This window comes from Phascolarctos cinereus, unplaced genomic scaffold (genome assembly GCF_003287225.1).
Source record: "Phascolarctos cinereus isolate Bilbo 61053 unplaced genomic scaffold, phaCin_HiC Scaffold_4;HRSCAF=312, whole genome shotgun sequence".
Classification (NCBI taxonomy): domain Eukaryota; kingdom Metazoa; phylum Chordata; class Mammalia; order Diprotodontia; family Phascolarctidae; genus Phascolarctos; species Phascolarctos cinereus.
The window spans coordinates 567195152-567220071 of record NW_027555847.1 but is presented as its reverse complement, the minus strand read 5'-3'; the positions used below and the strand labels follow the sequence as shown (position 1 = coordinate 567220071).

At 36.7% G+C, this 24920-nt stretch overlaps 1 protein-coding gene across 1 annotated transcript in view; it reads left to right on the top strand.

The window, feature by feature from the left end:
- Positions 1 to 24920, top strand: part of BMP6 (bone morphogenetic protein 6) — a 210904-nt gene that overhangs the window by 164160 nt on the left and 21824 nt on the right. The window contains exons 3-4 of the mRNA XM_021009866.2: positions 16795 to 16943; positions 17963 to 18160. Of these exons, the coding sequence (XP_020865525.1) occupies positions 16795 to 16943; positions 17963 to 18160 (347 nt within the window). The remainder of the gene's footprint in view (positions 1 to 16794; positions 16944 to 17962; positions 18161 to 24920) is intronic.

Below are 24920 nucleotides of genomic sequence, written 5' to 3'. Positions count from 1 at the left end.
TCATCCTTCAATGGTAGAAAAATCACCTTCAAAGGCAGAAGACCCAATATAGGGTTTTTTTTTCTGTGAAAACAAATCAAGTTTTGCACAAAGATCCTGGGTAAAAAATAGGTGGAAAGGGATGGACTAGAGCAATTGTTCATAATTGATTCTCTTTCTTTTAGCTTTTCATTTTTTTACCTGAGAAACAAACTCAGTGGAAATAAGCATTTATTTAGTCCTGGTATTCTGTAGTCTTTGTATGTGAGAATATCTGTCCTAGGATAAAATATAAACTTCTGTCTTTGGCATTTAAAGCCCTTCACAATCTGATTCTAGCCTGTCTTAGAAGACTTATTTCACATTACACTCCCTTATGCCTTCTACCTTCTAGCCAAACTGATCTACTTACTGTGCTCCAACACAATATTGCATCTTTCCTCTCTGTTCTCTTGCATAGTGGTTTCCCATGGTTATACTGCATTACCTTCTCATGTTCACCTCTCAGAATCACTTGTTTTCTTCAAGATTCAGCTCAGGTGCCCATTTTTACACAAGGCCTTTCCTGATTCTCTCAGTTATTTATCTTCTCCCCCTGAATTATTATATATGTAGTTAGTATTTACTTTTTTATGTAGAGTGTAAGCTCCTTAAGGTCAGGGGCTGTTTTCATTAGATATATGTATCCCCAGCACCTTGCACATTTGTTGTTCGATCATTTCAGTCAGGTCTGACTCTTTGTGACCTTATTTGGGGTTTTCTTGTCAAAGATACTGAAGTGATTTGCCATTTTCTTCCCCAGAAAATTTTACAGATGAGGAACTGAGGCAAAACAGGCTAAGTGACTTGCCCGGGTCATAAAGCTAGGAAGTGTCTGAGACCAGATTTGAACTCAGGAAGAGGAGTCTTCCTGACTTCAGGCGTGGCACTCTATTTAATGCACCACCTTAATTTAATGATCCATCCTTGCACATAGCAGGTACTTAGTAGATATTTATTGAATTGAATCAACGAAGGAAAATACGTTTTGGATGTGATTCTCCCCAACAAGGAATAACATGCTGATAGAGTGGAAATGGTAGGAAGTGACCACTTTATCTTAGAATTTGGAGAAGAGGAGAGGAAATCTGGGAATATTTTTACATGCAACTTACGTTTGGGGAAAGCAGGTTTCAAAAGGTCCAGAAAAAGGACAGGTAAGATTCTATGGCCTAAAATTCCATAACAGATATAAACCCAGAAGATATGAGAAGCTCTCAGGGATGAAATTCTAAGGATACAAAAAGAAAGAATTCTGGTGAGATGAAACTTGAGGAGTTGTCTAAAGATATAGATGTGGCTGCACAGAGAAGTTATCGAATAATTTAGATTTTTAAAAGACTTTTACAGGTGGTATCGAGGGAATAGATAATGAATACAAAAACATGACAAAATCCTGTAAGAATAGTGTCAGGAGCACTGAAGCTCAAGATGGACTATGACTTAAAAAATAATGATAACAGAAGGTTTTTAAGGCTTTTGTAGGGAAAGGAGAAGTGATGGACCACTTTTTAATTTGGATGGCATGTTGAGAGCTGATGATGAATGGAAGATATAGCTGCTCAATCCTTATTTTCTGCTTTCTCTGCCAATGAGAATGACCTTTGGACTGGGAAATGTAGGACAAAGTGACTAATAGGGACTGTATATTCATGAAAAGTAAAGAAATAATAAGAGAACATCTTGTTGCCCAGATGAATTCAAGTCATTTGGCTCAGATAAACTGTATCCTAGAGTATTAAAAAACTGTAGATGTAATTGGTAAGCACTATCACTGGTCTTTGAAAGATCATAGAGTAAAAAATGCTGTTCACTTTCAGAAAGAGAACTGATGAACTGAGTGCAAATCGAAGCATACTTTTTCACTTTATGTTTCTTGCTTTTTATTTTATTTTATTTGCAATATGGCTAACATGGGGGGGGAAATCATAGAGTAGAGAATGACAAATAGTTCTCAAAAAAAAAAAAGAAGAGAATAGAGTCTTTAAACAATAGGTCAGTGACCATAACTTCAATTCTTGATGCAAGTTTGGAATGCTATCAAAGAGATGAGTAGTGCAAATCTAGAAAAGGAAATAATGATTAAAAAAACCCCAAGCATGTCTTCATCAAGAACAGGTCATATTACTTATGAGAATGGCTACAGTGAAGTGTCTCAGGACATCTGTGTTTGTTCTTGTGCTATTTAATATTCCATGACTTAGATAAAAGCATAAATAATGTGTTTTTCAAATTTACAGAACTGGGTAGAATAGAAAATATATTGGGGAGAGAGTTGGTATCTAGAAAGATCTTGTCAGTCTAGAACACTGGGCTGAATTGAATAGATAAAATTCAGTAAGGATAAATGTTAAATATTACATGTGAGGTAAACAAATATTGACACCACAAGTACAAAACAGGGGAGGTGTGGCTAAATAAAAGTTCGTCTAAAGAAAATCAAGAGGATTTCAAGTTCCACATTAATCAGCAACATCATATGGAATCCAGAAAGGTTTAGCATCCAGGAATAAGGAGATGCTAATCTCTGCCCTGCTCAGACAACGTTGGGAGTACTATGGCAATTCTGGGACCCACATTTAAAGAGAGTGTCCAGAAGATGGCCACCAGGATGCCATAAAAGGATCCGCTGAAGGAACTAGGAATGTTTAGCCTGGAGAAGAGACTATCGAGGGGGCACATGATAGGGGTCTTCAAGTATTTGAAAGCTAGTGTCTGTGTAAAGGGATTTGACTTGTTCCATTTGGACTCAGAAAGCAGAACTAGAAACAATGGAAGGAATTGGCAAAGATGCAAACTTAGGTTGTATGTAATTGAAAATGTCACAATCAGAGCTATCCGAAAATAGAACAGGTTTTCTCAGGAGAGCATGAATTTCCCCTAATCTGAGGTTTTTCACAAAGGCTGGATGATCATTTGTTGGGTACGCTGCAAGGGGAATTAGTTTTTAGGAGTGGGTTGGACCTGATGGTCTCTGTGGCTCCTTTAAACAGTGATATTCTATGATTCCATGAACTCCCTGGGTTGCTTCAAATATCTCCCCTTCTCCTTTAATCAAAGGCTAGATGACTACTTATTCAACATATTATACTAGAGATTCTTGTTCAGGTACAGTTTGGACTAGATGATCTCTGAGATCCTTTTCAACTCAGAAATGCTGAGATTCTGTAATCCCTCTTCCACATGATAGCTCTTCAAATGTTTGAATAGAAGTATCATGTCCTCTTTCTCCTCCAGACTAAATGTCCCCAGGTCCTTTGACAGATTTTAAATAACATGTTTTTGAAGCCCTTTGCCATCTTTGTTAATGTTTTCTGGATAAATTCTAGCTTGTCTGTGGGGTGTCAAGAACTAAACAATGTGGTGTTTGGTTCTCAACATAATTTACCAGATATCGTCTGACTCAGGAAGAGTACAGTGGTATTGTCATAAGGATGTGATTATGAGGATGTGATATAACTGTTTGAGATATGAATAAATAGACTGGCCATGACAAAGCAATATTTAGAAATGAGCATACACTTTATTTTATGCAGTACTTTAAACAATGCAGAATCAAATGCATCTTATTGGATGTTGCAGTTTTCCAGTGTTTAGACTGCGAGGTCCACTTCTCTTTGTAGAAGAGTAAACAAACAGGGGGTCAGTGAGGAAAGGTTTAGAGACTTGCAATAATTAGCACCTCAATGAGTGGTTATTGGTGCAGAACAAGCCTTCAAACACCTACGTAGTGGGAGCTTTGAAGCTAGAGGTAAAAAGAGCTGTGCTTATCAAGCTGTAATTAAAATGAAGCCTTTACCCTGGCTGGGTAGATAGTCTGTTCTCACCAGGTTCATAGAAATACTTCTTTGAGGCAGAATAAGTAAAGCTAGGTTGGAAAGTATACTAATAGGTGACATTTATATAGTGAATCACATGTATTATCTAATTTGAACCTCACATCAACCCTGAGATGGGTAGTATGGGTATTATACTCATTTTAGAGATGGGGAAAATGGTACAAGGAGGTTAAGGGAAATGCATGGTCTCACAAGTAATGTTAGAAGTAAAACTCAGGACTTCCTAATGCTAAGTTTGCCAGTCTTTCTTTATTACCACATTGCCTCAACCTTCTCTGGTAGACTTTTGCAAGTTATGATCAATTTTTGCAACTCTCTGGGGTCTTGCCTCTATCTCTCTAAACTCTAGGTCTCTTACTAGTTCTCTTAATAATAACCTTTGGCCCATAGATCCTAAAAGGAAAAAGGATATCAAACTACTTCCCTAGGGTCAAGTATTCTTACAATCAATCCATAGAACACAGGTTACAATGCACAGAAAATGATTTTCTTTAGAAATGCAAAGTTCAAAATGATGACTTTGGAGTCAGAAAACCGGGATTGGATTTCTGACCCCATTGCTTGGTATTGACATGACCTAGAGCCAGTCCCTTAACTTCCTTGGGCCTCAATTATCTTGTCTCTAAATAAAGGAGTTAGAACAGATGATCTCTAAGTCCCTTTTCAGGTGTAAGTCCTGTGAATACATGAACTTTTGTTGCATGACAAGTAGAAAAGTGGAAAGTTGGGTCAAGGAAGTTAATTTACCCTTAGGGAGATGAGTTGATGAGATTATGTGGCACTATGGCTGTGTCAGAAGAAAGGGAAGACACATCTCAAATTGTGGTTGTGTCTAATCTGTAATAGTCCTATGAGACTTGGACTCAGCATAGGCAACAGATCTGCAACGTCTAAAGATGTTCCTCATCACCACCTGTACTATCTGTATTCTGCATCAAATATTAAGATAGATTCACCAACAACAAAGCCCTGGAGCACAGCCATGCCAGTTTTCTTGGCTGAAATCTATTGCTCTGCTGTCAAGGATACCTTAAAGGAGGCTGCCCAAGAGTGATAAACTGAAGGAGACTCACTGCAAAAAAAGTTATGGGCAAAATAAATGCTTTAAAAATTAAATGTTTTATAAGGGATATTATTTAAGAAATGTATGATTCAATTAAGTGTACTTACTTGCTTAGTAGTTTTTTACATCTAAGTTAATTCATTTCGGTACTTAGTACAGTGGGAAGACCACTGAATTTGGAGTCAGAGGACCAGGGCTCAAATTCCTCCTCTGATTCTTTCTTTTCTTTTCTTTTTTTCTTTTTCTCTTAGGCAGTTGGGGTTAAGTGACTTGCCCAGAGTCACACAGCTAGTAAATGTCAAGTGTTTGGTCTGAGGCCAGATTTGAACTCAGGTCCTCCTGACGTCAGGGCCAGTGCTCTATCTACTGCGCCACCTAGCTGTCCCACCAACTCTGACTCTTACAAAGTCATTCTGTGTGACCTTGGGCAAATCACTTTGCTGAGTTTCTCCATATGTAAAGTGAGGGAACTGGACCAGATGGCCCCTGAGTTCCCCTCCTGTTTTAAACCTATGTTTCTATGATCATTGCAATTTTCAGTTCTGCCCTCAAGTTCTTGTTTAAGATGAAAGTAAATGGTCTTAAGAGTTTCTAACTCTGACTAAAGCAGTATAGCTTAGATACTGAATAGCTCCTTTGCACAGGATTTTTTCATCCTTCTCATATATATGCATATATACATATGCATATATACATATACACATATGTGTATTTATATATACACATATGTGTATATTTGTATATATACATATGTATATATGTATTGTGTATGTGTGTATTTATGTATAGATATGTCATAGGTACCAGAGCTTCACTAGGACTGCCCATTTTTTATCTCTGACATGTTACATGGACAGTTTACCTCTTTCCCTGATCTCTTCTGGGATATTCTTTCTTCTCTGGGGTTTTGTAGATGTGCTGCTGAAGTAAATACCTCCTTGGACTTGTATGATACTGTTCTGTTGTGATGGTCAGATCTCTCTGGCTGATTCTTCTCGGTCTTCTATACAAGATCATATATTTCTTGCCTCCTTTGCATGGGTATATCCCAGGGCTCTGTGGTCAGCCCTTCCCTCTCTATGATCTTTCTTTTGGTAATCTCATCAGTTTCTTTGGATTCGACTATCGTCTCTAAATAAATGACTCCAAAATCTATATATCCTGTCCTTATCTCTCTCCTGAACTCTAGTTCTATATCTCCATTTCCTGCGCTGGACATCTCCACCTGGATGTCTCATAGGGATTTCAAACTTGGTGTCCAAAACTGAACACATTTTCTTACCTTCTCCTCTCTCTAGAGGAAAAAAAAGGCTTTATTTAAAGAAATATGCAGGGAAACTACATTTTGCTGAAAGTTAACATGAGTGATGAATTTATTTCAGCACTTAGCATATATGCACCCCTATCGCATGTAGGGTGCATATATGCTAAATAACTTCTAAATGCTTAAGGCATAGCTTCTAAATGCTCAATGGAAAAGCAATTGTAAGAAATTATAATAATGGGAGATCTCAGTTTACCCCCAGTCAGCTCTGGATAAATCTAATCTAACTCCCCAAAATAAATAAACTAGAAAAGAGTTAAGGACCTGAACAGAATTTTAAAAAAATTAGATATGATAGATCTCTGGCACATATTGAATGGAAAGAGAAAGAAGTATAAATATTTCTCAGCACCTTTACAAAAAATTGATCAAGTCTTAGGACATAAAAACCTCACAAACAAATGCAGAAGAGCAGAAATATTTACATCTTTTACTAATTGTAATTCAATAAAATGTTAAAAGGCTATTGAAAAAAATATTGAAGATCAACTCGAGACTAAATAACTTAATCCCAAAGACTTGTGTCAAGGAACAAATCATAGAAATGATAGATCAAGACAATGAGACAACATTCTAGAATTTGGGAGATGCAGCCAAAGCAGTTATCTCTTTCTCTCATCATCTTTTCCCATCACCCAAGCTCATAGTAGGAGTCATCTTCAACTCTTGATTCTCCCTCACTCCCATTTCATAAATTGCCAGGTCTTATGGATTCTAACTCCATAGAATATCATATCCATCTTTTTCTTCTCACTCATAAAACAACCACTCTACATCAGGCCCCTGTTATCTCTCTCCTGGACTATTGAAGAAGACTCCTAATGCCTTCTATTTCTCTCCTTTCTAATCCATCCTCTATACCACAAACAAATTGATATGCCTAAAAAACAGTTGTGGCTGTGTCATAGTCCTGCTTGAGAAGTTTGAGTGGTACCTGATTACCTCTAAGATAAAATTGCCTATTTCTCTAGCCTGATTTTACATAATGGCACCTTACATATATTCCAAGCAAGCTTGTCTACTTGTGTCCTGTACACAGTATCCCATCTCTTCCCTCAGTACCTTTGCATAGGGTATTTCTCATAACTAGAATGGTCTTGCTTCTCATCTCTGCTCCTTGCTGATTTTTTTAAATGTCCGGTCTAAATTCTCACCCTCCAGCCCCTCTCCCATCCATTGAGAAGACAAGAAATATTATATCCATTATACATGTGAAATCATTGAAAAGATATTTCCATATTAGCCAAGTTGCAAAAAAAAGTGAGAAAAATAAACTGAAAAAAATATGCTTCAATTTGCACTCAGGGTTCATCAGTTCTCCCTCTGGAGATAGCATTTTCACCATAAGTTCTTTGGAATTGTCAAGAATTATTGTATTGATCACAGTAGCTAAATCTTAACTTTTACTATATACAGTATTCTCCTGGTTCTACTCTCTTCACTTTACATCAGTTCATGTAAGTCTTCTAGGTTTTTCTAAAACTATCCCATTCATTTCTTACAGCACAATAGTGTTCCATCACAATCATATACCACACATGTTCAGCCATTTTCCAGTTGATGGATATCCATTCAATTTTCATTTTTTTTGTAATCAGAAAAAGAGTAGCTACAAATGTTCTTGTACATATGGGTCCTTATCCTTTTCTTTTGTTCTCTTTGGAATACAGACTTAGTAATGGTATGGCTCGGTCAAAGGGCACACATAGTTTCATAGCCCTTTGGCCATAGTCGCAAATTGTTTTCAAGAAAGGTTGGACCAGGGGCAGCTAGGTGGTGTAGTGGATAGAGCACCGGTCCTGGAGTCAGGAGGACCTGAATTCAAATCTGGTCTCATTCACATAACCCTTACCAGTTATGTGACCCTGAGCAAGTCACTTAACCCCATTGCCTAGCCAATAAATAAACAAACAAATAAATAAATAAACAAGCAAGCAAACAAATAAATAAATGAAATCATTTAAAAAGAAAGATTGGACCAGTTCACAATTCTACCAATAGTGTATTAGTGTACCTATCCACATAGTGTACCTTTCCACATCCCCTCCAGCATTTGTCATTTTCCTGTATCAGATATTAGCCACTCTGATAGGTGGTACATCAGAATTGTTTTAAAATGCATTTCTCTAATTATTAGTGATTTAGAGATTTTTTTAGGTGACTATTCATAACTTTGATTTCTTCTTCTGAAAACTGCCTGTTTACATCCTTTGACCATTTATCAACTGGGTAATGGCTTATTTTTTTTATAAATTTGGCTTAGCTCTCTATATATTTGAGAAATGAGACCTTTATCAGAGAAGCTTGCTAAACATATTTTTCCCACTTTCTTATTTTCATTCTCATTTTGTTTGTCCAAAACCTTTTTAATTTCACGTAATCAAAATTATCCATTTTACTTCCTGTGATCCTTTCTATCTTTTGTTTGGCCATAAATTCTTTCCTTATCCATAGGTCTAACAGGTAATGTTTTCCCATATTTCCTTAATTTGGTTATGATACTACCCTTTATATCTAAATCATACACACATTTTGACCTTATATTGGCATATGGTGCAAGATGTTGTTTTGTGCCTAGTTTCTGCCAAACTGCTTTCCAGTTTTTCCAGGCTTTTTCTCAAATAGTACATCTTGCCCCCAAAGCTTGGATCTTTGGGTTTATCAAACATTAGATTACTGTAGTCATTTACTTCTACGTGTTGTGTACCTAATCTATTCCACTGATCAACCACTCTTTTTTTTTTTAACTACTCTATTTCTTATCCAGTGCCAAATTGTTTTGATGTCTACCACTTTGTAGTATAGTTTGAGTTCTGGTACTGCTAAGTCACCTTCCTTCACTTTTTTCCCCCATTGATTCCTTTGATATTCTTGACCTTTTGTTCTTCCAGATTAATTTTATTATTTTTTCTAGTTCTATAAAATAATTTTTTGGTAGTTTGGTTGGCATGGCACTGAATAAGTCAATTAATTTAGGCAGTATTGTCATTTTTAGTATATTTGCTTGGCCTACCCATGAGCAATTAATATTTCTCCAGTTGTTTAGGTCTGTCTCTATTTGTCTGAAAAGTGTTTTATAATTGTGTTCGTGCAGTTCCTGTGTGTGTCTCGGCAAGTAGATCCCCAAGTGTTTTATGTTGTCTATAGCTATTATAAATGGAATGTCTCTTTCTTTTTCTACTGGGTTTTGTTGGTAATATATAGAAATAGTGATGATTTGTGTGGCTTTATTTTACATCCTATAACTTTGCCAAAATTCTTAATTGTTGTGACTAGTTATTTAGTTGATTCTCTTCAGGTTCTCTAAGTATATTATATCATCTGCAAAGAGAAATATTTTTATTTTCTTGTTGTCTATTCTTGTTGTCTATTCTTATTCCTTCAATTTTTTCTTGTCTTATTGTTATAGCTACCATTTATAGTACAATATTGAATAATAATGGTGATAATGAACATTCTTGCTTCATACCTTCTCTTATTGGGAAGACTTCTCATTTATCCCCATTTCAGATAATGCTTGTTCATAGATACTACTTATTTTAAATAAAGCTCAGTTTGTTCCTATGTTTTATTGTTCTTTATGTTTGTTAGAATTCGCTTGTAAATCCATCTGTTCTGGGAATTTTTCTTTGGGAGTTAATAAATAGCTTGGTCAATTTCTTTTTTTTCTAAGATAAGGTTATTTAAATATTTCATTTCCTCTTCTGCTAATCTAGGCACTTTATATTTTTGTAAATATACATCTTTTGGCATATAATTGGGAAAAATTACTCTTAATGATTATTTTAATTTCATCTCCATTGGTAGTATATTCACCCATTTCATTTTTTATACTGGTAATTTGGTTTTCTTTTTTCTTTTTCTTTTTTTTTTAATAAAATTTACTAATGGTTTATCTATTTTATTATTTTTCCCCTAAAACTAGCTCCTAATTTTATTTATTAATTCAATGGTCTTTTTACCTTCAATTTTATTAATCTTTCCTTTGATTTATCAGGATTTATATTTTGGTGTTTAATTGGGGATTTTGAATATGTTCTTTTTTCTAGGGTTTTTTTTTTGTCTCATGCCCAATTCATTGACTTGTTCTTTCTCTCCTTTATTGATTTAAGTGTCTAGAGATGTAAAATTTCCCATAAGTGCTACTTTGGCTACATATTATAGATTTTGGTATGTTTTCTCATTGATGTCATTATCTTTAATGAAATTATTGATTGCTTCTATGATTTGTTTTTTAGACCCACTGATTCTTTAAGATTAGATTAGTTTCTGATTAATTTTTAATCTATGCTTTCAAGGACCCTTATTGAATGAAATTTTTGTTGCATTATGGTCTAAAATGGGTATATTTAATATTTTTACTTTTCTGCATTTAGTTGTGGGGTTTTTATGCTCTAATATATGGTCAGGTTTTGTGAAGGTGCCATGTACAACTAAGAAAAATGTATATTCCTTTCTTTCCCTTACAGTTTTCTTCAGAGATCTATTATATCTAACTTTTCTAAAATTCTATTCATCTCCTTAACTTTTTATTTATTTTATAGTTAGATTTATCTAGTTCTGAGAGAGGCAAATTGAGACCCCTCCCACTTGAATAGTTTTACTGTTCCTTTCCTCCTGTAATTAATTTAACTTTTTCTTTAAGAATTTGAATGCTATGCCATTTGGTGCACATATGTTTAGTATTGATATTACTTTGTTGTCTGTAGTACCTTTTAGCAAAATGTAATTTCCCTATCTATTTCAATTTGCTTTTTTTTTTGCTTTATCCCCCCCTGAGATCACCCTACCTTTTTTACTTCAGCAGAAACATAATAGATTCAGCTCCAGCCCCTTGTTTTTAACTCTGTGTGTCTTTCTGTCTCAAGTACTTCTTGCAAAGAGCACATTATTGAATTCTGGTTTCTAATCCATTCTGCTTTTTTTTTTTCCATTTTATGGGTGAGTTCCTCCCATTCACATTCACTGTTATGATTGCTAACTGTGTATTTCCCTACATTCTATTATCTTCTGTTTATCTTCTTATTTTTTTTTAACACTATTCCTCCTCAAAAGTCTATTTTGCTTCTGACTACTTCCTCCCTTAATCTGCCCTGCCTCTTATCATACCCCTTTTTTCTTAGCCCTTTCCCCTCCTACTTCCATGTTGGGTGAAATGGATTTCTATATCCAACTCTGTGTGTGTGTGTGTGTGTGTGTGTGTGTGTGTGTGTGTGTGTACACACTTCCCTCTTTAAAATGAGCTCAGATAAGAGTAAGTTTCAAGCTTTGAGCATTGTCCACTTCTCACCCACCATGTTTCTCTCCATTGAAAAAAACAAATTAAAAAAAACACCTCTCTTACATACATGCTTTTATGTGAGATAATTCCCCCCATTCTTTCTCTTCCTTACCCCTTCTCCCAACACATCCCTCTTTCTCAGCCTCACACTTTTCTTTTGAGATCATCCCTTCATAATAGACTAACAACACTCATGCCCTCTGTCAACCCTAATGATGATAAAGTTATTGAAGGTTACATGTATCTTCCTTGCATTTAGGTATATAAATAGATGTAGGGATAGATTCTATCTATAGATAGATATAGAGAGCATGAGATATCTATTTGCATAGAACATATCTATACAGATATAGATATATAGATATAGATATAAAATATATCTATACAGATATAGATAGAATATATAGATATAGAATATATCTATACAGATAGATATCTTATAGCTATCTATCTATCATATCTTTGTAGTGGAAAATATGCTTCTTAAGCACCTAGCATTATTGTGCCTGACAAATAGTAGGTGTTTGATGAATGTTTGTTGACTTTAATTGAATCACACATTTCTTAAATTATATTCCTTATGGCATTTATTATGCATAGGTCATCACTAGGCATATACTACAGCTCACCTTCATCTCCTTCCTAGATTTCCTGGCTTTTTTCAAGTCTCAACTAAAATCCCATCTTCTACAGGAAGCCTTCTCCAACCTATCTTAATTCTAGTACCTTTCCTCTGTTGATTATTTCCCGTTTATCCTGTATATGTCTTGTTTGTACGTAGTTGTTCGGTGTTGTCTACCCATTACAATGTGAGCTCCTTTAAGACAGGGACTGTTTTTTGCTTTTCTTTACATCTCCAGTGCTTGGTACAGTGCCTGATGCATAGTAAGTGCTAGATAATTTTTTTTTTCTTCTCTCTCTCTCTCTCTCTCTCTCTCTCTCTCTCTCTCTCTCTCTCTCTCTCTCTCTCTCTCTCTCTCTCTTTTGCTTAGGCAGTTGGGGTTAAGTGGCTTACCCAGGGTCACACAGCTAGTGTCAAGTGTCTGAGGTCACATTTGAACTCAGGTCCTCCTGACTCCAAGGCTGGAGCTCTATCCACTGCACTACCTAGCTGCTCCTAGATAATTGTTTCTTGTCTGACTGACTCATACCTATCATGGATTTTTTTTCATTGACCTTCAGGTCATATGCAACTTTGATTCTTTGGAGTTTATGGTATTCCAAGATTTGCAACCATACAGCCCCACTAGGCAAACATTTGCATTCCAAAGAGGGGCTTGTGTGGCAGGGAGAAGCTTGGAATTATTAAAAACAAAACACTATTTCCCAAATGTAAACCAAGCTCATCTCATCTCCCTGTTAATTTCCTGACTAATTGTCCATTCTCGATGTCTATACAGATTGACTAGTTCTAGAGACTGTCCATTGAACTTCATGTCATAGTCTACATTATAGGCATTCCTTATTCATTTATTTTTTTCCAAGCTGACAGTTAAGCTGAACTCTTTTGAGTTTATGTATCCTATTTTGGAGGCTTTGAAATGCTCTAAGGCTTGATATAATAAGCATCATGCCATCTTGCAAATGAGTATGCCGAGGCACTCAGAGTTTACATGTATTTGTTTTTATGTGTCTACATATAACAGTACTGACCTTCATTTTTATGTCTTGCTCAGATGCCAACCCCTCTGTGAAATCTTCCCTAATACCCCACACCATTGTTAATGGCCTCTCCCTCCACAGATTAGTGGGAGTTGACTTATTTGAGTGCCAAACTGCTTCCTTTCAGTAAAATGTAAAATCCTTGAGGCCAGGAACTAATGTGTTTTCTCTTTGTGTGCCTAGTACCTAGCACAATGCCTTCCTTGTACACAGTAAGCTCTTAATAAATGTTGAATTACACTGAACTTATACATCTCCTATTCATGATTTCTAACCTATTAACCTTGGGTGTCTTTCCTGCCATTGCTAGTGGTTCTCCATCATCAGTCCTTGCTAGCTCTGATTTTCATTCATTTCCTTTATCCTCAAAGTGTTCTCTTTGGATTTCCTGCCTGTATTACAATTCTTATTGAGTATTTAGAAAATCCATTTAACTATCACTGCAAATTCTCTGGGTATACAGAAATGCTCTTTTCTTTCTTTCGAATCTGTAATAGAATACCCATGCCATACATTTACAAAGTTCTTACACAGTTACTTTCCCAAAACCTTATGAAGTAGGTAGAGGAAGTATTATTCTTGCCATTTACAGAAGAGACATCAAAGGGTTAAATGACTTGCCACATATCTACTTTGTGTCATAGGCAAGATAAGGACCCAGTTCTCCTGATTCTTAGCCTCATACCCTTTTCACTAGATGCCTTCTATAATACTAAGCAACTTTATTTCCCCCGTATATTTAGTATCTCCTTTCATTTGGGGTTAACTTCATCTTCCTCATCAAGACTTTTTCATTCAAGGTTGATTTATAACTTTGCTTTCATTTTCTCCCTGTCTAATCTTGGCCATCCTCCTCTCTCTTGTTATTCTTCTGGTATACTTCTCCCATCCTTAGCTCCCTACCTTCTTTCCTACAACCTTTCTTTTCAGACAACCTCCCATTTTTTTCTTCTATGGGCCCAATTTTCTTAAGCTTATTTTTCCAGTTTCTGTTAGCCATGCCTATACACTTTTTTTGGTCTACTCTCATGACTTCGACTATATTTATCTGAAACCATACCATAAGTTCATCAGAAAATGGACTTGCATGATTCTTTGAAGTGTCACACACAATTTAAAACTCTGATAAATAGGACACTTACTGTAAATAGCAAAAATGATCATCAGATGCAGTAAGTACGCTACACCTCCATAGTGTTCTGAATAGAAATCTTGAGATCTTTTCGCAGGATCATAGATCAAGAGCTGGAAGGAATGTGGGAGGAAAGAATCCCCTCATTTTACAGATGAGGAAATTGAATCCCAGAGAGATTAAGTGACTTACCCAAGGTCACATGTGTAGTATCAGAGATAGGATCTGAAGCCAGTTCCTCTGACCCTGGAGCCAGTGCTGTTTCTCCTGTTATCTACCAGCCTCCCTATCTTGAAACTATCTATCAAGACATTTACACTTCTCTTCATATCTTCCCAAGATTAACTCTAGTAGATGACAGCTAAGTACTGTCTCCCTGACTTTACCTTTTATTATAATTCCTTGAGGAGCTGGGTCAATATTCCCAAGTCTGCATCATTGCTGAAGGCTAGATTCCAATAAACATCTACAACAGTATTGTATTTGTAATGATAGCATTTGTTTTTAAATATATCCCTCCATTGAAGCTATATTTTAAATGGTTTTTTTTGCCTTTTTACATTTTCACCTGAAAGAACTGGATCTGAATTCCCCTCCTGCTGCTTTCTGCGGATGCCTCTCATCACTGCAACTACATATGGCAGGACTGTAGTAATGGGGAACACTACCCACAGATGACATGGAATGTGTGCATGCGTGACACACCACCCACACACATTCACTCTTTAAAAATGGCAAGCATGAGTGCAACACCATAGAGAATTGTTGACAACTAAGTAACTTATGTTTAATGTCACCTATTGTTTTTTATTTGAAAGAGTTGAGTGAGGAAGTTTCCTTTAAATTTCTATGTTTAATATAAACAGAAAGGATTTCCCCCCCCATTGGATAGGTGGCATAGTGGATAGAGTGCAGATCTGGAGTCAGCAAGACTCATCTTCTGAGTTCAAATCTGGCCTCTGACACTTAATAGCTGGGTGACCCTGGGCAAGTTACTTAACCCTATCTGCCTCAGTTTCTTCATCTGTAAAATGAGCTGAAGAAGGAAGTGATAAACCACTCCAGTATCTGTGCCAAGAAAACTCCAGATGGAGTCATGAAGAGTCAGACATGACTCAAATGACTAAACAATAATAATGTGTTTCTGCCCACTTATAAGGATTTTGAAAGACCAATGACTCAACTCTGTCTATTGTTGTGGTTTGGCTCTTACAACAATCATAAATACACCCCCCAATACACATATCTATCTATGTATCTACATATACTCATACATGTGTGTATGTGTATGTGTCTCTTTCTCGCGTGCGCGCACGCACACACACACACACACACACACACACACACACACTCTATTGAATTTAAGCAAGCTTCTGTTCCTGCAAGGTAGCAATTATTTCAGTAAAATATTTATAGTGCTAGTATAAATGTGCCTATTATGTGTTAATTTAAAGCTTTGTAATAAAAAAAATTCTTGTCCTTAAAAATAGAGAAACTCATCAGATGAGTTTCTGCTCACCCACTTCCGTTGGTCATTGTGCCAGTGGCCACAGGGACATTGAGTTAAAATTTGGAATACTACCAGTCTTCCGATACCACTCTAATATGGTCCCATGGATAACAAGCAAAAACATCCCATTTCAAGAGTTACTGAGTCCCCTTTCAAAATATTTTTGACAGTTTATGGATTTTTACATTTGTTGACTGCTGAAGAAATGTTTCCTATGTAGCCCGGGGAAAGTGGTAGGTTCCAAGAAATAGTTAGCAGGATTGGAATCCAGAAACTCAGCATGCTAAGTGAGTCCTGGCCACAGTTATATTTGGATAAACTTCAAGATATCCTAAGCACAGACCAAAAACCATGTTGTCTTTATAAAAAAGGTGTCTGATTCAAACATTATTTTAGGCCATTGAAAGGCTTTTATTAAAATTAAAGAATCACTGATTATCCAGGAATTAGATAGGGTTCCTCCCTCCTACACACCCTATAGGTCATAAGAGTTTTTCAGTTCCTATTAAACAAAGGCAATAAAAGCTTTAGGGAACATTCTATACTAATCCTGGATTTTATCTTTCTTTTTTTTTTTTTTTTTAGTTTTAATTTTCATTAGCTACATTACAAAGGAAGCAATGATATCATGACTTTAGGTGGAGTACAATGACCCACTTAAGTACAGGAAAAATGAAATTCTTTAGAGTAGAACTATATCTATTGCTGTAATCTAGGGGTGTGGGAAGGGATAAGGATGGTAGAGAAACAAGACCAAACTAACTTGTGATGCTAAGTGTAACCATTGTGACTCCTATTTCCTGTAGTTTATTAAATCCATTTAAAGTTATATTTTTTGAGCTTCCTCAAATCATTTTAGGTTATGAGAACTAATTTTGGTATCTTCTAATCTGACAGCAATAAAGTGAGGAATAGAATCCACTGAAGATATCCCATGGATCTTATCTGATGTCTGTTTCTTTCAGAGATTCTGACCTGTTTTTGCTGGATACCAGAGTAGTATGGGCCTCAGAAGAAGGATGGTTAGAATTTGACATCACTGCTACCAGTAATCTGTGGGTGATGACTCCACAGCATAACATGGGACTCCAGCTGAGTGTGGTGACCAGAGATGGTAGGTTGGAGCACAGCACTTATTAAATGCTGGACATGTGGTCTTTGACATTCTTATTTACAGGGGCTGGTTGTAATATTATTGTTTTTGTCAATAATCAAGGTTATTGTTCCCATATGATTTCATTTTATAAAATTCCTTCTTCAGGTATCATAGAGAGATCAGATTACACTCATCAAGCAGGCTGGGCAAGTTTCTGAGAGTGGCTTGGGTAGGACAACTTTTAAAGCAGAAACAGGGAAGAAAAGAATAGGAATGTGGAGGAGGTACCAGAGGCAGACAGGAATAGAAATTTTATTTCTGGACCCCCAAGCAAAATTGTATTGGGGTATGATGGGGATGCCAATTCGCCCTCCCAAAAATATTCTCAATATACTCTCTGGGATAACTTCTCTTCCATCTCTAAACCTTCATAGGCATTTAAGCATTATCAGTGCTTTGTGGTAAGTAGCTATACCTTTGGGTAAGATAGGATATTAAAAAGAAAGAAGTTGGTGTGACTAGTGAGAGAAAATCTTTAGAATTCATAGCATCATATGTGTTAGTACTACAAAGAGTTTTAGGAGTCATCTAGTCCAACCCCTTCATTTTACAGATGAGAAAACTGAGGGGCAAAGAGTGACAAATCCTACCACTGATTAATATTATCTGTGTGATTTGCCCATAGTGACACAAACATTATGTATCAATGTGAGCGTTTGAACCCAGATAGTCCTGATTTCAAGGTATCATCCTATCTACCACTTACCACTACATCCACCACTGCCACTACGCACTTTGACTAAAGAAATGTTAGAAGTTAAATTGTTTCCTTTGTTGCAACCACCCATTTGAAGGGTATCCAGTTGGGTATTAGTATTATTCCCCTCCCCCAAAATACTTTCCCCTAAATATCCCACTTTTGTGAAGCCTGAGAGGCAAAGCAGGATAATGGGTGGTGGGGCAAAGGGGAGAGAATTGTGTGAGAATAATCTTACTCAGAGGAATGAGAAAATGTATTTGTTCTTCTTCCTTTAAAGGCCTCAATGTCAACCCAAGAGCTGCTGGTCTGGTGGGCAGAGATGGCCCTTATGACAAACAACCCTTTATGGTAGCATTCTTCAAAGTGAGTGAGGTTCACGTCCGCACCACAAGATCAGCAACTAATCGACGCAGGCAACAGAGTAGAAATCGTTCCACTCAGTCGCAGGATGTCTCCAGGGTTTCCAGTGCCACCGGTAGGTTTGGATGGTCACTCTTTCTCTGGAGAGTCCAGGCTGGCTTTCTGATCTTAGCTTTTCTGTGTTAGTGTGATGTACTTAATTATTAAAAGATTTCAGTGCTGAGCAGCTTCCACAAATAATTGGAAAAGATTTCATACGCTGACTCTAGCTGATAGTGTTTATTATCATGAATCTAGTCACTAGGTTCTAGTAACAAGGATTTTTAACCTTTTTTATATCTTGAACACCTTCGTCAGTCTACTGAAGCCAATAGACTCCTCAGAATGTTTTTAAATACATAAATTAAAATATATAAGATTACAGAGAATACCAATTTTATAGAAATACAATTATCAAAAATATTTTTTAAAAAACTAACTTTGTGGGTCCTAGGCTAAGAACCCCTGATGTAATACAAATAAGTGAGATTCATTTCAGCTTTATGTTTATCCAGATTTTGGATGCCTTTACTCAACACATCAAGACTAGCTGTTAGAATTTTGTAATTGCCTGAAGGCTAGAGAGGTCCTTATATGTCACTTTCTTCGGTAGGATTCTTTTCTATTTTGTTAGATTTTTCTAACACCTCTCCTCTGCAGATTTCTCTTCTGCAGAGATTATGGGGTCAATCACATGAATTTAATTCTAGCTCAATCATGCTTTTCTTCAACTTTAACATTTCAAGAATCTGTTATTTCGTTGATGTAGGTATTCCCACCAACCAGTTCAAGGCTGAAAATCCTCTATGACTTAGTAAGTGGTCTTTGAGATGTAATGTGGCTACCTTTCAGCTAGCCTAGTGATGAACCTCTCAGAATGTAGCTAATCTGGAAGATATACAGTCCGTCATGAGATCCATACTTGTCATCTTCCAATTTGGTAGGACATACTGAAGTATAAAATCAGCTGCTATAGACTTCAAGAACCTAGAATTATCATCCTACTATAATGAGCAGTTACCTTATAACTTACAAAAATCTAGATTTCTGATGTTGTTAACTTGTTGGTGCTGCTTTGTAAGAGAGACTAAGAAGTAAGATGGTACCTGGAAGTGGTATGTTTTTGTTGTTCGTAAGGAGATCAGTTCAGATGATCACTTTGAGAACAGACCTAAAATATTACTTCTTCTCTGAGCCTTAGTTTCTTTATCTGTAAAATGGAGGAGGGGTTAAACTAAATGACTCCTAGGGCCGCTTCAAGTTTTAATTCTATGAGGCTATGATTTCTTTAAACTCTAACAGTCGACGAGGTATTGGTCTTCCCTTCAGAGTTATAGGGATATTCCTGAGGGGTTAGAGTGTCTTTTAATTTTTTAAAAATCCATTTTATTGTTATCTTTTGATTTTACATATCCTAAGCTTCCCCCTATATCATTTATTTAAAGAAAGGCAGGAAGATTTTAAAAAATAAATCAATAGATGTAAAAAAAATTATGAGACATGTATTATTCCACGTCCCCTCCTCCCACATGCACATAGCAAAGTAATAGAGGCATGCATATTCTTTTACCTCTTCTTTGGGGTGAAGTTTGTCCTTTATAATTTTGTAACATTCATTTTCAATTGTTTCACTGTTATTGTTCTTTCTATTTACATTATTATCATCAATGTATATATTGTTTTCTTGGCTCTGCTTACTTTACTTTTCATCAGTTACTATAAAACTGTTTCTCATCAAATCAAAATAATGCTCATCAAATTTGTCATTTCTTACAGCACAGTAATATTCCATTACATTCATGTACTACCATTTGTTTAGCCATTCTTCAATTGATAGGCATCTACTTTGTTTTCATTTTTCTTCCACCACAAAGTGCTGCTATAAATATTTTGCTTTGTATGGAACTTTTCTTTTTATCAACAATTTTCTGTGGGGTATATAGCTAGTGCTGAAATATCTGGGTTAAAGGGTATTTTCATTTTAGCCACGTTATTTGCATAATTCCAAATTGATTTTCAAAGCAGTTGTATAAAATCACAGCCCCATTAATAATGCATTAGTGTGCCTATCTTTCTGTTAAATTTTTCTAATACTATCAGCTGAAGTCTCCATTCTAGTGTGTTCATACCAGTATCAATCTCTAGTTATAGTTGGTGTCTCCCTTATTTCATTGCTTAACCCACTGATCGGCTACCCTGTGTCATTTAACAATTAACATCAATGAGATTTTACAAAAGGGTATTAACTGAGAAGATATAGCAAGAACAGAAGTACAAAACACCAGCCCTATATCATTCATGCCAACAACTTCACTTCCAATTATGGCATAGTCCATGACAAAGTCACTCTAGAAAATAGCATGTCACCTGCTGGGTCCAATTCATTGCTGGGCTTGGTACCACACATCACTCCCTAGGGATACGGTGGCAACAAACTCTGGCATGATTTCCCAACCATGGACCTCTGGCAGCTCTCTCAACATTTTGAACCTCCCTGCTAGTTCTCAGCCTAGTCTATTCCATCTCCCTAAGGCAGAATAGAATAGACACAACAGAGACAGAAATAACAATAGAGCTTTGTGCTCATGGCTTCATTAGAACTCTCCCCACCTAGAGGTTTATATCAGTTCTCTCCTCCTCACCTGAATGTAGCCAGGCAGGGGAGAGAGAATCTCACTTTGTCCACTTTTGAAGTATGCCTTTAGAAGGCATATGTAGGCTTGTCTCAGCAGCTAATCCGAAGTCTGTTTCTTCATCACACGGTTAGGGGGCCCAGAAGCAGTCACAGAATACCAAACATGCTCTGAAATGGAGAGCAAACTTTCCTCTTCCTCACCCTACCCATGTGTCATCCTCCCTGCTCCCAATTCCACGTCATCCAGTACTTCTAGAAGCAGGCTCATTAAATTCACATATTCCCAGGACACAGCCATAATTGGCCAGCCTCCCGTCACACTTGTGCTTTTTAGAGTACGATTGCCCCCATATCATTAATTTTCACTGAAGACTGTTTTGCTGAGTAACCTCCTGTAGTTAAGTAGTGTAGGAATGAAAGATGAAGATGAAGAGAAGAGATTTTCTCCCCTCTTATTTGTACTCTCTTCCTTGGGAGCAAGTGAGATACTATATTAGCACTCCAAGTTTCTCATGCTCTATTTAGTTGTTTCTTTTGTTATTTTTAACGGATACTTCAATGGCCTGAAAGAGTTAATACAACTTCACAAAGTTTCCCACTTCCTTTGGAAGAAGCTCCTTTGCTGGTAGAGTCTGGCTTAATTTGTCATTTGGTTTTACCAGTACTTAACTCTGGGACTTGAGGATCTGCAGACTGTTGGGACATAACATTTTGCTTGTTGTTATCCTGGCATCCTTTGGAAGTGTTTCACAGCATGGGTGTTCCTGTGTTTGACACTGGAACAGTTAGGGTTGGGGTAAGAGAAAGGGGAAATGCTTTCTCTTTTTCCTGCAGAAGAAATCTGTTGAATATGGTTAATAACGTTGGGGCTTTCTACTAGGCAGTGGATGTTTTCTAGGCCCCCTTAACGTTAACGCTTTTCCTCTGTTGATTATTTCCAGTTTAACATGTATTTATCTTGTTTGTACATAGTTGTTTGCATGTTGTCTCCCCCTATAGACCATGAGTTCCTTGAGAGCAGGGACTGTCTTTTGTGTATCTCTGTATCCCTAGTGCACATAGTAGGCACTTAATAAATGCTTACTGATTGACTGTTGGAATATGTTAGGAAGTCAATAGCTGTTTAACTTGGGTTAATTCAAATGAATTTTGGGCATGACTAGAGGGATGCCGGAGACTGAAACAACCACTAACAGGTTTGTTACCTTTTTTCAGATAAAAATTTTACTTGCTTTATTCCCTTCTCAATCTTCCTAATCCGTCACCCTAATTTTTCATTGTGAAAATATGCTGTCCTTGGTACTTTCATTTTCATTTTTTAAAATTCCCCTAGATTCTATCAAATTTGATGGGTTTATAAATTGAATAAGAATATTAAAATTTTATTTATTAATAGTAAGACATAAGCATTGGTATTATTTCCTTGACTTCTCTCCCAACCTTTTATTTCTTGAATTTTCCTTTTTATAATAACACTCAAGCAAAAGTGTCTTTATCAGGATCTGAAATGGCCAAAGTTTGCAAGTCACTCTCTCTATCAATCCACTCTCTCTAAAAATACCCTCTTCCTGTATGCTAAAGGGGCCCTCCTTAAATCATAGGGATGCGCAGATGATAGCAGCCATATATCCATAGACAAAGGTCTGTTCCAATGAAGTGACACAATATAGAATTTTCTTCCACACTTTTCTTCTCTTACAATCTCACTATAGGCCTGTAGAATCATAATATTTAGAGGAGAATGGGATCTTAGAGATTATCTAGCCCAACTTTCTTATTTTACAGATGAGGAAAAAGAGCCCCAAAGAGGTGAGGCGGCTTGCCAGTGGTCATGTACATTGGCAGCATAGTTGAGATTAGAACGTAGGCCCTCTCAAAGTATGCATCTGTTTTGAAGACTCATGATTTAGAGCTAGAGGGCCATCTTAGAAATCATCTAGTCCTACTTCTCATTTTGTAGAGAATGAAAGTGAGGGCCAGAGAGATGAAATGATTTGCCTAGGATCACACAAGTAGAAAGTATGGAGCCAGAATTTGAACCTCAGTCCTCCAACTCAAAATCCAGCAGGGACTAAGTTTCAGTCCCTGGGTTGCATTTCAGGCAATATTTTTTCTTTATGAAAACCTTTCAAAAGACATAAGGTGGAGATTATTTTGCCTCTGCTGCCCCCTCCTTTTACAACATGCTCCTCCTGAATGAGCATATCTTCACCCAAACAATAACCAGAAGAAACCCACCAGAGATTGTTCTGCATCTGGGTAAAGAAGTTACCATAATTCATCACACTGGCTGTCATCAGGCTAGAACATGACAGTGAAATATGTGGATATTTTTGGAACATAACTGTTTATGCTTGAGACTGCAGAGCTCACTCACAACAATAGAAAGGCCGAGAATCCTCCTCCCACTTCTGCTGTAACATCTGTACTTGGCTTTCCAAAAACAAATGTACTGGACGATGGGTTTGGATGAGTCTCCCCGGTTGATTTTCCACTTGCTGTAGCTTCTTTGCAGCTGTCTGTTCTGAATGAATGATGGTCATTGGCTAGTGCTGCACTTCTCTAGTGGTCTGGGATGTCATCTGGACAGTATTGTTTTTACACACGGTTTCTTAGTTTCAATTCAACCCATGCTGTGCTGTGCATCAGGGATTCTAGGGAATCTAGCAATTCCATGGACGTCAGTGGTGGTCACCAATCTACTGTGTTCTTTGAAATTAGCTTCATTGCCACCTTCACTTCATAGTTCCCTTTTTCCTTGTTCTACCCTCAGTTTCCTCATTTGTAAAAAGAGGGCCAGGGTTAAGTAAATTACTTTAGTCTCCTCTGACTCTAAATCCTATGATTTCTTTATGGTGTCATTCTCTTATTGTCATCTCAGATACTGGGTTTTCCTCTGGACTATCTGTAGTCTTTAAATAGCTGGCAAGAATCATGCTGGGGGCATTTGGGGAAGAGTTTAATGTGTTTTCAGTCTGATGAGTCTCTGATGTTCTCCACCACACAAAAAGGTAGACAGCACAATGATACTGAAGAATATTTGATTTTTTTCCCAGGTAGCTTAGAAATTTTCCTTTTTCTTTTTCCTTCCTTCCTTCTCTTTTTCTTTCTCTTCTTTTTTTTTTTTTTTTTAACCAATTAACATGAAAGCTATTGCCATGGCACAGCACAATAACTTATTCATTTGGCAGCAAGGTCCAAAGTGAGAAATGGCTGTCTCTCCTCTAAACTGTAGGGATAGGTTAAAATCTATTCATTTGTTAGATGCTAATAAAAGAAATCCCTTTGCTTTCCCAATAATTCAGATAAATAAGTAACTAAAGGGACAGAAAGGGAATTATTGGCCTAGTATTGATTGTCCCATACAATTTCTTTATAGAAAATAACAATTACTTCTTAAATTAGTACTCACTTAGGACCAGTGGACATACTGCTAGTACAAGGATGACATTCAAAATTCTTTTGATCTTCCAGCCAGCATTAAAAAAAAAGTTAGTGATGACTCTGATGTCATTTGCCCTCTAATTCAAAGAGCTCTGTCTCTGACTCTGTCAGTCTCTGTCTCTGTGTCTCTTTAGCTCTCTCGATCTATCTTTCTTTGTCTCCATCAGTTAGCTTTTCATGTTCTGTCTAGCATTCCTCATAGTTCCACAGTTATTCCCATGATTTGTTATCTAGCTCAGGGATCTGATAGGTAGGTTGATAAACTTTGGAAAGGGGATGTGGAGAGTTTCTAGCCCTTAGTCTTTCAAAGTTATATTCTTTGGGGTTCTTAGGCAACTACATGGTAGTGGATTGTGTGTTAGACTTGAGATCAGGGAAGCCTGAGTGTGAATTTTGCCTCAAATAGGTATTAGCTTGGGAGCCTGAAAAAGTCCTTTAGCCTCTGTTTCTTTATCTGTAAAATGGGGATAATAATAGCACGTACCTCACAGGATTGCTGCAAAGATTCAGTAAGATCCTTGTTTTGCAAACCTTAAAAACCCAGAGAGAAGTGCAGCTAGATGTTATTATCCTTTGTTTTGTTATTAAAAGTAGAAAGATGTGGAGAGACCTAGCAAAAATGCTTTTTAAAAAAAGGCTAATTTTCAGGGGCTTTTCATTCTAAAATGACTTTCTTTTTCATAGTTATGGAGAACAAGGATCACATGGATTATTTAAAAACAGATTATCCCAAACTCACATTTGTTACAACTTTAAT